The 12,342-nt window shown below is 38.5% G+C and overlaps 5 protein-coding genes across 5 annotated transcripts; all 5 read right to left on the bottom strand.

Annotated features, from left to right (window-relative positions):
- Positions 1–1,219: 1,219 nt before the first annotated feature.
- TM35_000053430 (uncharacterized protein) lies at positions 1,220–3,031 on the bottom strand (the record flags this gene model as incomplete). Its single annotated transcript, XM_029022998.1, has 1 exon — positions 1,220–3,031. The coding sequence occupies one exon, from the start codon at positions 3,029–3,031 to the stop codon at positions 1,220–1,222; it is 1,812 nt and encodes a 603-aa protein (XP_028885813.1).
- Positions 3,032–3,287: 256 nt separating this feature from the next.
- Positions 3,288–4,580, bottom strand: TM35_000053420 (uncharacterized protein; the record flags this gene model as incomplete). The annotated part of the gene is made up of 1 exon (XM_029022997.1): positions 3,288–4,580. The coding sequence occupies one exon, from the start codon at positions 4,578–4,580 to the stop codon at positions 3,288–3,290; it is 1,293 nt and encodes a 430-aa protein (XP_028885812.1).
- Positions 4,581–5,402: 822 nt separating this feature from the next.
- Positions 5,403–5,867, bottom strand: TM35_000053410 (uncharacterized protein; the record flags this gene model as incomplete). The annotated part of the gene is made up of 1 exon (XM_029022996.1): positions 5,403–5,867. One exon carries the CDS (start codon positions 5,865–5,867, stop codon positions 5,403–5,405), a length of 465 nt encoding a protein of 154 aa, XP_028885811.1.
- Positions 5,868–6,441: 574 nt separating this feature from the next.
- Positions 6,442–7,980, bottom strand: TM35_000053400 (uncharacterized protein; the record flags this gene model as incomplete). The annotated part of the gene is made up of 1 exon (XM_029022995.1): positions 6,442–7,980. One exon carries the CDS (start codon positions 7,978–7,980, stop codon positions 6,442–6,444), a length of 1,539 nt encoding a protein of 512 aa, XP_028885810.1.
- Positions 7,981–8,731: 751 nt separating this feature from the next.
- TM35_000053390 (uncharacterized protein) lies at positions 8,732–12,283 on the bottom strand (the record flags this gene model as incomplete). The annotated part of the gene is made up of 1 exon (XM_029022994.1): positions 8,732–12,283. One exon carries the CDS (start codon positions 12,281–12,283, stop codon positions 8,732–8,734), a length of 3,552 nt encoding a protein of 1,183 aa, XP_028885809.1.
- Between the last annotated feature and the right edge of the window lie 59 nt (positions 12,284–12,342).

Below are 12,342 nucleotides of genomic sequence, written 5' to 3'. Positions count from 1 at the left end.
TTTTTTTTTTTTTTAATCCCTCTTTCACATTCTTTCTTTCTTGATCCTTTTCAACTGTTGCTGCTTCTTTACAGGAACTCAACGGCATCCATCCAAAGACTCACACACTAACCCGCAATGTGAAAGTGAGGCGAAGTCCGGTAGAATTCTTTTTTATTCTACCCTCTCACTTCCACCTCCTTTCCTTTTTTTTTTATTGCTGCTCCTCACTACATATCACAACATGCCCCTCTTACCACATACAAATTTAAACATCGCCAAAAAGATAATAATAATAATAATAATAATAATAATAATAATAATAATAATAATAATAATCAATCCAACAATACAAACGGTATTCTACAAAAAACACTACTTCTTTGGTGTAAATAATTCTATTTGAATAATATGACGGCGATCAAAGAGAACATTATGATCAAAGAGATAACGTGCCTCACCATAGGCGATGCCCGCACCAATACCAGTAGAGAACATCACAATAGAGCTACGTGCAGCCACAGAACGGGCCATTAACAGTGCAGGTAAAATACCCGAAACGAATCCCAGACTAACTTTACGAATGAAGTTTTCTGTGGAGTGATCCCATTTCTCTTCGTTGTCGATGGGTGTCAACGACTGTAGAACCTGCGGTTTGCTCATGAAGAAGTTTCTTTTTATTTTTTTTTTTTTGTTTTAGTGGTAGTAAGAAGAAACTGTCTACTTTTCTTTTTTTCTTTTTTCCTGCTTTCCTAAAACTTCTTCTTTTTACCGAACAGTGTTCCAGAAACGAAAAAGAAAAATAAAATATATAAACGAGTTTTCAAAAATCATTTCAATAATAAGAAAGAAGTATAGTCAAGAAAAACAATGTACACATCATATATACACAGTAATACATGTACAACATCCTATTTTCCCCCCTACGAAGGGTAATAAACCAAAGAAAAAAAAAAAAATGGCTTTAACTTTTGTCGTTTCTTTTTATTCTTTTTTTCTTAATCGTGAAAGCAAAAATGTTGGCTTTCCCCAATTCCAAGAAACATTAATCACAACGTATATTTTTCTACAAATAGAAATTATTCAAACAACAACACAGTTATGCGTTTTACTGGCACACAAGAGAAATTCAAGATATATATGTATATAGGTCATCGTATGCCTATGTACACCCACAGAGAAAGATATTCCTATAAGCAAACCACAACTCAGAACATATCATTTCCAACAGGGAGTTTTTTTATCTTATCTTCTTTAACTTCTCAGACTCGTCCTCTTCAACTTCTCGAAATGCCTTCAACAGACGTTTTAGGTACACTGCCTTATTCTCACCTTCCCGTTCTTCAAATTTTTTAATCACAAACTCCGCGTTATTTAATTCCCCACGTGCCATACAGTGCAGTAGAGATTCAATATCCTCAGAAAAGGCTAACTCTGTCTTATCCACACTACGTGCATACCCCATCGCCTTTAATGCTCCCTGTGGACTCCCAGAACTCACGCAAATATGTAAAAGAAGACTCAACATGTGTGGAGGTAAAGATGTAGGTTCTGACTCGGTGTTATTAACAGTGTGACGTACCGCTCCATCCTGCTGTAATTGTGTTGCCCAACTAAGTGCCGAGAGCCAATGCACACGACCAGCCATCGTGGTAGTAGCGGTACGATTGTGTTGTAGAACACATATTAAAGCCGCTTCAATTGCTGCAGGTGTTAACATTGTTTGTGATGGTACTATACAACGTTGAAGTATTTCCACCACAAGAGATGCTTGTTTTGCCTCCCGCATCTGAATCACAAGTGCGCTGGCTACATCACATGTCAGTGTACATGGAGACATGGAAAGTAATACAGATGAGGCAATACGCCACGCTCCTTCTTCTGAACACTTTCGTATAAGAGTACCCACAACAACTGGATGACGCAATGTAGCCACAACAGCATCAGAAGTAACATTCTTACAATATATAGCAGCAGCCTCACTAAGAAAGGTAGCAGAATCTTCAGCAGAAGGAAGTTTATCTACAATAGATGCAACAAAAGCTACTGAAGATTCAGATTCACTTTCTAATAAACGCAGAGTTTCTCGTACCATAGGATATTTCAAAATAGATGTTTTAAGTTGTTTCCCATCATTATCCTGTGTCATTTCTGGTAATGTTTTCATATCCCATTCTGTTGAGAATGCTTTATTTTGCATCATCACCACTTGTATAAATGGTTCTAATGGAATGTATTTAATTGCTGATAAGATAGCTTTTGTTTTTTCTTCTACACTATATGTAGTACTTCCTGCAAGATGCATAAGATAGGATACACACATTTCATTTGATAAGGCCACCTGCCATGGTACAGCGGCTACCACATTATTAAGTACTGAAAGGATACTTCGTTGCTGAGGTGTTGGTTTCCCAACAGAATCAGGTAGTAATGCATGTGAAGATGCTACTGTGGCAGCGGCACCATCTGCTCCAATAGGACGTAGACTCTGAATACAATCTGGAAGTGTTTCTGGAGATTGTTTATGTAGTAATTGAAGGAGCGTTAGTGCCGTACTCCATGCCTGTGGTGTGGCACAACAGTCCGCTGCAGCGATAAGCATTGGTTGCGTCAACTTCCCATTGGCTTGATTAAATTTAAGCAACATAATGGCGGCCGTCCACTGTTGTTGTGGGGCACATAACCGCAGTGTGGAGAGAGTGAGGCGTGAGTGGAGTGCGGCCCCGTGCGCCAACGCGGCCTCTGCGTAGACGCGGAGAGCGGCCTGCCACGGCACCCTGGCGGTGTGGGCGGGGGCGTGTTGATTGTGCTGCAGCATGCGGGCGAGGAGGGCGCGGTGTGCGGCCTGCGGAATCGACTGCGTGGAGTACGCGGCGTGGAGGAGCGCGCAGCCCCGCTCCCACGAGACGTTGGCGACGACACGCGTGAGAACCTCCGGGCGCCGGCGGAACACGTCGCTGTGGGCGTGAAAGAGCGGCGCCGCGTGAGTGACGGGACTGCGGTTCAACTGCCGGCAGAGCGCCGCCAACGTGTCCACGCCCCCACTCCGCATCCCACAGATATAGACAGATATATATATATATATATATAGAGAGAGAGAGAGAGAGACTGTGTAAGGAGAAAGAAAGAGAGATAAAAAATATATATCAAAGAAAAAAAAAAAAAAAAAAGAGACACTATTACAGAATGGGCAAAAGAAAAAAAAAAAAAGAATATGATTAAACGTAAAGTTGTTGCCTTCTCATGTGTACATGTAAAAAAAAAAAAAAAAACGCTGGAGAATGCGCCAGCAGTATAACGGTGTCCTCTCACCAAAGAAGATAGAATAAATCCCATCGAGGGAGCTGTTCCTTCTTCTCCCGCTCCCTATTCACATGATTCCAAAAACGACGGTGTTCAGAGGCGGTGATAGCAAGATTGCATAGTGAGAACAATAGTACGCCTAGAGGAGCCACATAATTTAACAAAAGAGAAATAAAAACCAATAATAACATTAGCGAAACATGACAATCCCCTTCCCCTTCACATGCTGTCATTAATAACAGAGGTGTGCTAGGATAGAGTAGACTCCATATACTAATAGTGTTAACAAGATACATTACAATCTCACATGTGTAATGTGGTTCCAGTACGTAAACAAAAAGAGACGTATAGGGAAAATGATACATAGAACCTGATGTACCTTTTCTTTCTTGGTTAAGCATATCTTTATTATGTATTACTTTTTCATGCTTCATTATGACATTCTTTTCATGAGATTTGATTAAAGTAGAAGATTCATTACGTAATTTTGCCAAAATACGATGATGAAGCACCTGCACTCCCTGAAGAATTAAATGAAGAACAAAACAAATTACAATAATCATAACAGAAAACTTAAAATCATAGACGTTTCCAGATAACTCGAATCCTTTACATTCATGAGAGGATAACCATTCAATTTGTACAGCACGAAAAATAATAGCACTACTGGAATTGGCCGCAAATACGTAAAAGGAACACCCTGCAAAAGCAGCAAATAATGTTACTGAATCACCTTTTCCATTTCGAAATCGATGAACAAATAAACACTCCCACAACCGCACAGTACAATGAATAAGAAAGGCCACTAAAGGTAATAAATCATATGGCCATAATGTATTTTTTAAAACTTGTTCAGAACAAGAGGTACTTATTATTATACTACTCAAATAAAGTTGAAAGTACTCAAGGAATAAGAGTGTTAAACTAGATACAATACCTGTAATGTAAAAAGCGCAAAAGCTATATTTCCGACTTACCCGCATTTGACCCAAAAATGAACCTTCTAACCATATAAGAATGGTAGTAACATTTTCACGAATCCTCCGTAGTATCCATGTATTTTTAATATAATTCATAAAATAAGAAAATTTATTTTCTTCCTTAACGATATTACTTGTTAATTGCTTTCCTGATGATGATACTGCTAATGATGTTGATGATGACGATGTTTGGCGTCCACCGTATTGTGCCATACTACGAAAGTGGGGATCGCCAATTCGTAGAAGAAGAACGAAGAGAGACGCCAACCAATAAACACAGGTCAACAATGCAAAGAAAGCATATACTGTAAGAGACATTCAAATAAATCTAATAGAAAAAGAAATGTATATATACATATGTATTTTTTTTTTTTGTTTCTCTGAGCCCACTTGATAGAGAAATAAAAGAAAAAGATGGAAAAGAAAAGAAAAGAAAAGAGAACAACAACAATAAAAAAATAAATGATACATTAAAAAGACGTACAACCTTTAAAACTACCACAAAGCAGTTTTACTATTGAAACTACTTACTAGTATTCTTTTCCTTTACTCTGAAAAACAGAAAAACAAAGGCTTAATAACAACAGAAAGGAATAACTGATGAAACCACTATCTGTTTCAAGAATCATTACACTAGTGCACAGGAGGAAAACATATATACATGTCTACACTTCCCACACAAACACACAAATAACCCACACTCTTTCTCTCTTTTTCTTTTCTATTTCATCATCATGTTAAGAAAGCTCCCCCAAAAGGGCAACAAAAACACAGAACAGAAAGAAAAAAAAAAAAAGAGCCACGCTTCCACACACACACACACACACAGCGATAAAATAACTACACTAATCATTTATTCACTACCAGAGGAAAAAATAAATAATAATAGAAAATATGCACAAGAAGGAAAAAAAAACCCCAAATCCCACAAAAATTCCTTCTAATATCTAGGAGATTCCCCCATCAAGCCCGATTCTACCCTACCCCATCCCCACCCCCAAAAAAATAAAAAGGAAAATATATTTTTCAGGATCCCCTCAGGGAAATAGAGAAATATACATCCTATTACTACAGACGAAACAATCAAACAAATATATATATATATATATGCCTTTCCTAGCAGTTTCACTATCACAGACTTTAGTGATGCTCCGGTGCAGCACGACGGCGAATATCCGGTTCTGGATCCCCGGGTTCCCACAAGTAACTTGCCAAAAAGTTCGTTCCTCCCCATCGTACTTCCAACTTATTCTCTGCTATTTCTTTTTGTAACATCTCATACTTGATGGCGTAGTCTGGGTCATCCAGATCCATCTGTCTAAAAAAGAAATTAGAGTACAAAGGTCGTTTACCAACATTTGCTACTCGTGTACGTTGGGCAAACGTCACATCAAAAACCCAATAAAATGCAAAAGGAAAGATAATACCATACACGAAAAGAATTTGACCTTTAGCGTCCTTTACCTTTCCAAAGGGCTGACCCCACCAACCAGGGTTTATTGCAACAGGATAGAAGGCAGGAGCATTACCATCACCATGCTGACCAGGAACACGTGCGTACTTTCGGCAAACACGTGCCATCATAGAGTTTCGTCTCGACTGCATGACTACAGTAGATGATGAAAAACAAAAAAAAAATAAAAAAAAAGAAAAAAAAAGAAACAGGAAGCTGATCAAACCTCCACTATTGTTTTTTTTTTTCTTCTCTACTAAGGCGATTTTGAAACCCCTTTTTTATACTAATATTGAATGAAAGAGAAAAAAAAACAGAAGAAATATGATAATATGAGATTGGAAATCACCAACTAAGACCAACACATAAGATTACGCTTGAAAAATAAAAAAAAAAAACACATAAAAGGGATATTTTTTATTACTCTCAATTGATAATAATAATAATAATAGTAACAACAATCCGTAGAAAATAGAACGTCAAAAATGCCGAAAAAGATAATACCCGCATGGATTTAGATTACGGAAACCATCCAAGTCCATAACGTTCTACATGACTAACAGGAGAAAGAAAAAAAAAAAAAAAAACTGAAGTACAAGATGAAAACAAAAGGACAAATACCATCCATGTCAGACGAAAAAGTTTGACGCTCACTGAAACCTTTGAGAAGTCACAAATAAATTTAAAAAAAAAAGGGGGTTGAAAGATGTAAACCTTCTAAGACTTTTATTCAGACCTTGCACTTGTACGTCCAAGAAGCTTAGAGTCAGACTCCGCAAAGGTTTCGCGGATGATAGAGACTGGTACTCCACTAGTATCCCTACATGGACTGGATATGCTGCTCACCGGCAACCCTGCGTAGGATGAAATTGGATAGGGAGGAACGGTCCCTGCAGCAGAACGATAGTCTCCATGGACGGAAGGCTGAACTTTGTTTGTTTGAGAAATTGGTGTATGCATTGCTCTTCGGTTATCAGAACTGTAATACGGCATATTTACATTCGAACTCTCATGACTTGGAAGGGCTTGCTGAAGATGAGATCTAACACGAATATCTACCGCCTGAGTTATTTCAGTAACGATATCTTTCAAAAAATCATCAAGTTTTTTTATCGTATGTGATTCCGTACGTTTTGTGTGTTTATGAAGTAAAGGTGCTACAACACCTTCAACAAATGTTCGAAGAGCATCTTCAGGAAAGTCTACTGACACTTGATGATTATAATGATGATGAGAGGCTCGAGATGATTTTTTATGTTCCAGCTGTTGACGTTCTTGTCCTGATGAAACTTGTGCCGTAGTAAGCCTATGTTCAAGTTCCCGACGTCTTTCAGAAGCTTGCTGAAGTAAAGCCGTTTTAATCATTGTTAAATCTTCACGTTGATGGTTTAAACTTTGTGTAAGGGAAGCCACAGCCTGCTCTAACATACACAGGCGATCATTAAAACTTTTTTGTACTTCTACAGTTTGAGTTACTGGTACACCATTTCCAACAGAAGCAAAATTTTCAGCTGAACATCTACGATGAGGACAGTGAGAAGCTTCACATGAACCACTATTACCTCGACGTTGTCCCTGACCACGTAATGGTGGTGAAGGAACTTCTTCTTCCTCTTCCCCTTCTTCTTCTTCCTCTTGTGGATATACAAGCATAGGTTCTTGTGGAACGTAAAGAAGCATATTTTTCTTTGGTGTAACAGTTTTAATAGGATGAAGAGCACGTATATCTTCATCAAGTTCTTTAAGTAATACACTCATTCGGCCTGATGACCCTTCTTTTGTTTTCGCTACAGAGAAATCACCACCTCGCAAACCTCTAAATCGTGCACCAGGATCATTGGCAAAAACCACCACGTGGTTCATATAGGTCGGACCAGATCCAAAAGTTTCTAAAATCTTCATACGAATAAACATATGATTAGAAGGAATAGGGCTGGGCAGTTTCCATATCTGCGTACCGGCCCCTGGCACGGCCTGGCAGACCAGCTGCGCCACCATATCCTCGCAGGACTCACCAGAAGCTACTTCCACCGTTTTGGGATTTGTAAGATAATCGTGCCATACATGCCAACCAACATACTGCAGCGGTGGGTGTGGATTGGCAATTTGCAGCGTCACGTGCTGCGGGGCATCGCCTGTAATCCAGAGAAGATCTTCACGCTCCACAAGAAGATTGGACGCCTCACTCGCGACGCGTGCTGCCTCGTGTGACACTTCAACCACCTTTGCTCCGTTTTCGCCCAGAGCCCAGTTCCTCTCGGTCATTGAATGACCACCCCTTTTCACGTCTCCTCTATAAGCAAATGGATACCATGGGAGAGGGGGGAGGGAGAGGAAAGGAAAGAAAAAAAAAAAAAAAGGAAAAGGAAAAAAGAGAGAAAAATCAAGAACGTGAAAAGGACAGAAAAAAAAAAAAAAGAAAACATAAGAATAACAACAAAAACAAATGAAAACCACTTGTTTTGCATTTTTTTTTTTGTTTTTCCTCCACCTTGCGGTTGAGTACTTCCTTTTTTTTTTCTTTTTTCTTTTCATCTCTTTCATAATCATGACACAATACATGTATAACCAAAGTTGGATGAAGGCAGAGAGTACACTGGTAAAACAAAACAATATAAAAAAAAAGAACGAAATAAAAACGAGAAAAGAGACATGAGGTAGAAGGAGAAAGAAAAAAAAAAAAAAGAAAAATCATAACTCAGATAAGTTTTCTTTTTTTTTTTTTCATTTTTCACAAATTGAAATTGTTTATTTACATATTGACTCTTTCCACCTTATCCCCCATCTGCTTTCATAACATAACACAAGAGCGTCAATGAAGTAATATCTACACTAAAAGGGGTATAAGAAAACAGTGCATTGCAATTCAAGTGTTTCGTTTTTTGTTTTTTTTTTTTCTCCTTATTCACACTGTAATCTTGTTGTGACTTTCTCTTTTCTTTTAGACTTGCTTTTGTTTTTATTTTTTGTGTTTTCTCCACCTCTACCTTCTTCTTCTTTTTTTTTTTTTTGTTCCTCACAGCAAGCATACATGTCGACCAGGAACAGGGCGACTCATCATCTTTGGTGAAGTTGTACGAGTAGGCGTAGGAATAGATTTCCCCACTCCTCCAGCTTCTGTTTTAGTTGTAGTAGTTGTTATTGTGGTTGTGGTTGTGGCTACTGCAATTGCTGAGGGTGATGATGCCGCGTTATTCTCTTTGCTGCGACGCATTTGCGCCAGTGAGGCAAAGTAAGTTGCTTGAGAAGTCAACACTTCACCCCGTCCCTTCTCAATTCTTACCATCATGGCACTATTGGGTACAAGGTTTGGAGTATGTGAAATGTAGTTCTGATTATTGGCGGTTCCAGGAAGAGGAGCAAAGTCTGGCACTACATGAAACCATTGCTTTTTTACTCCTGTCGTTATTGGCCATGATGACTGTTGATCACTATAAACATTTCTATTCCTTTTACTTCCTTCCTCTTTGCTTCTCTGCAATTGTGTTGGTGAAAGTGGAAGTAACCGTTGTTTCTTAGGATGTGGTGGTGAAGGTGGTTTTCGAATAATACCTTTTTGTGGTTCTTTTCCAGCGTAAATAGCACAAAGTTCAGGTGTAATGACGGGAGATTCTTCTTCTTTGGGTGCCAATTTGCGTAAAAATAATAATGGAGGAGGTCCTGCTTTTGGTTTTCGAGTCTCAAACGATTCTGTATTCGCATTATCAACATGTGAAGTAACTTTAGACGCTCTACGCACATCCACTTCTTTTTTAATTTGACGTTCACCATACTTCGGAAGAGCTTTTACGGAACGAGAGGTATACGGTGAGAGTAAATGTAATGGTTTTGCTTCACTGTTTTTATTCTTTTCCACTGGGGACCCTAAAGATAACTCACTTAAGGTACTCAATCGTGATCCAGAGAGATCACCAGTAGCACGACCTTGTTTACTTCCAGTTGCAGTAGATAACTCACGTGAAAATCCACTTCCAAGAGTTTTTCTTGATCGACGAACCACACTTTTTTCAAGAACAGGATTTTTTTCAACCCCTAAACTGTGTTTTGTAAGACGTTTCTCAGGTGGAAGATATGCACTTAAACGTGGTAATTTTGCTACAATAGGTGCAGGTAAACCAAGTTCACGCATTTGTAAATCACGGGCATTAGAAATAATTGTACTTTGTATTAGTTTAGGTGTACTATTGAGTTCTGTTCGTATAGTTAGCATAGGTATTGCCCATAATTCCACCGTAGTTGTCGTCTCCCATCCATTTGGCCATTTTTCCAATAAAAGACCTTCCCATCCACCACCTATAGTACATAGGAAACTTTTTGCTGGATTTGGAGGTAATGGAGGTGATAATTCTTGATGTTCATCTGGGTATGTAATGGTATTTTCATTATCATTGTCAATAGAAGAAAGAAATGACCATTTACTTCGAGTAGAATTAAATAATGGTGATACAGATGATAAGGCCTCTATAGCAGCTGAAACATTTTGTGGTCTACTACCAGACAATTGATCAGTAGTATAAGTAGTATTCATAATTTTAACATCTTTTCCAGGAGGCACTGGACGAGATTTAACTTGTTTTTCCTTCTTTCCCTTAGTAACTTGTTTTTCTTGAGAATCATCACTTTCAGAAGGTGGTACTACAGCAGGATGTGTCGGAACACGATTAAAGTTTCGAGGATCTCGTACATCTCCAACGGTAAGAATATAAATTTCTCGAATATTTTGTGCTGGTTCACATATAGATACACAACGTTCCACCACTCGAGGTTCAGCCGCATGTGCAATATTATTAAGATTAGAGAAAGGTAATCCTACCAATATAGGAACAGTACTTAAGGCTTCTGGTGCAAGTTTCATCCAAAGTCGTCTTTGAGTTGTTAACTTTTCTCGTACTTGTAGAAAAAGAGCTGCATCATCTAATAAGGCATTAACAAATCGTTCTCCCTCAATTTTATAAAAAAGAGCTGCACGACTAACCACTGTACACCTATACTTTAATGGTCCAGGTAAAATATGAGGTTCCTCTCCCAAAAGCAAAAATCGTGTATTCAAAGCAAAATTATTATCTGCATTATTGGGTGATATGATTTGTTGTGTTCCACTCTCATACGTCATATCTGGTCCAATTTGATCTCGTGCAACATGTCCTTCAAGAAGGCAATAAACCACACCAGGTGAATCTCCTTGATTAAAAAGAACATCACCATTTGTTAATACCAAAGGTGTAAAATCTTTTACATATTCTTCAATAGATCGATCAATATGGCGGTATATAGGAACTCGACTCATAGATTGTGGCATTGGATAACATTGATGTAAACGTTCCATTTGATGTTTTTTAAAAGCATCCAAGTAAACTTTTTTCATATTTTCATCTGCATATTGACCAAAAAGTAACTCAAAATCTTCTCTAGAAATAATCCAAACAATACATTGTGAAACCGCTCTAAACGTTTCTGTAAAAACAGATTTTCCACCAAAAAGACCACCAAATATTCCACCAAGTGGAACACGAGAACGTTTTACTACTTTTCTCTCTTCATTAGATGGAAGAATTGCATCACATTTACCAGAATAAAGAATATACAAGGCATCTTGTGATGGACTTCCAGCATTTACAATTGCTTCTCCAGCTGGAAAACGGTATCGTTGCACAACTTCTGCAAGAGTATCACAAAACTTTGGATTACGAAAAGCTTCAAAAAAAGGAGAATGTTCAATAAGAAAACTTCCCTGTGGTTTTTGTCCCTCATTCTCACGTAGTAATACTGGTGGATGTACATGCAATTTTTTTAACGTACTACTTATTGTACCTTTTATTCCCCTCTTTCTTAATATAATAGGTAATAAAAGTGTCTCAAGTACTTTACGCAGACGTGAACGACGGTATAATTCTTGCCAAGCTTGATGTACAAGAAAGTTTGTAATGATAACTTCCCACATACATCCCCGTTTAAGTCTCGCAGCATGTTGAACCACAGATCCAGTTCGACGTACACGTTCTAATGCCATAGCCAAATCTGTAGAAGTTTCTCCAATATCTTCTCCTTCAGCAATTGAAAGTGAAGTAATAGAACGTCCTGTTAAAGTTGATTCCATACTATCTAATGTACCACGACGATATATTTGATTTTCAAATGCGGTACCTTCCACTTGCATAATAGGATATGTTTGTACCATAAATACTGCACGATCCAACGGTTCAGAGACACTACCCTTAGTGCGAATACTACCACCTTTAGATCCAGCATCAGCGCTCGTTGATGATTGAAGTGAGACCAGTGTTTCGGATTGCAGAGAACCTCTTGGCAGTACAGTCGTGTGTGAACGTACACGACGTGAGGCGTCAGACATCTCCATTTCATCATGTTGAACCGGAAGTACAGGAGCTACAGCCGATGTTGAAGAGAGTCTATGAGAGAGATCACCTGGAAATTGAGGAAGCATATCGATACTCTGTCGTCTTCCTTCTTCCCGATCTTCTTCCTCTTGATGGTGTTCATTTGGCTGATCCTCTTCTAATGGATTTGAGTGCTTTATTTCCTCTACTTCTTGTGCAGTTCCATCCATGGTGTCTGTCACCTTCTCTAATAAGAATGCTCCACAGAGAGAAAATAATAAATAAAAAC

Source organism: Trypanosoma theileri (assembly GCF_002087225.1).
Source record: "Trypanosoma theileri isolate Edinburgh chromosome Unknown TM35_Tth_5_V1, whole genome shotgun sequence".
Taxonomy (NCBI): Eukaryota; Euglenozoa; class Kinetoplastea; order Trypanosomatida; family Trypanosomatidae; genus Trypanosoma; species Trypanosoma theileri.
The sequence above is the reverse complement of the archived record's forward strand: the minus strand, read 5'-3'. Positions and strand labels throughout refer to the sequence as shown.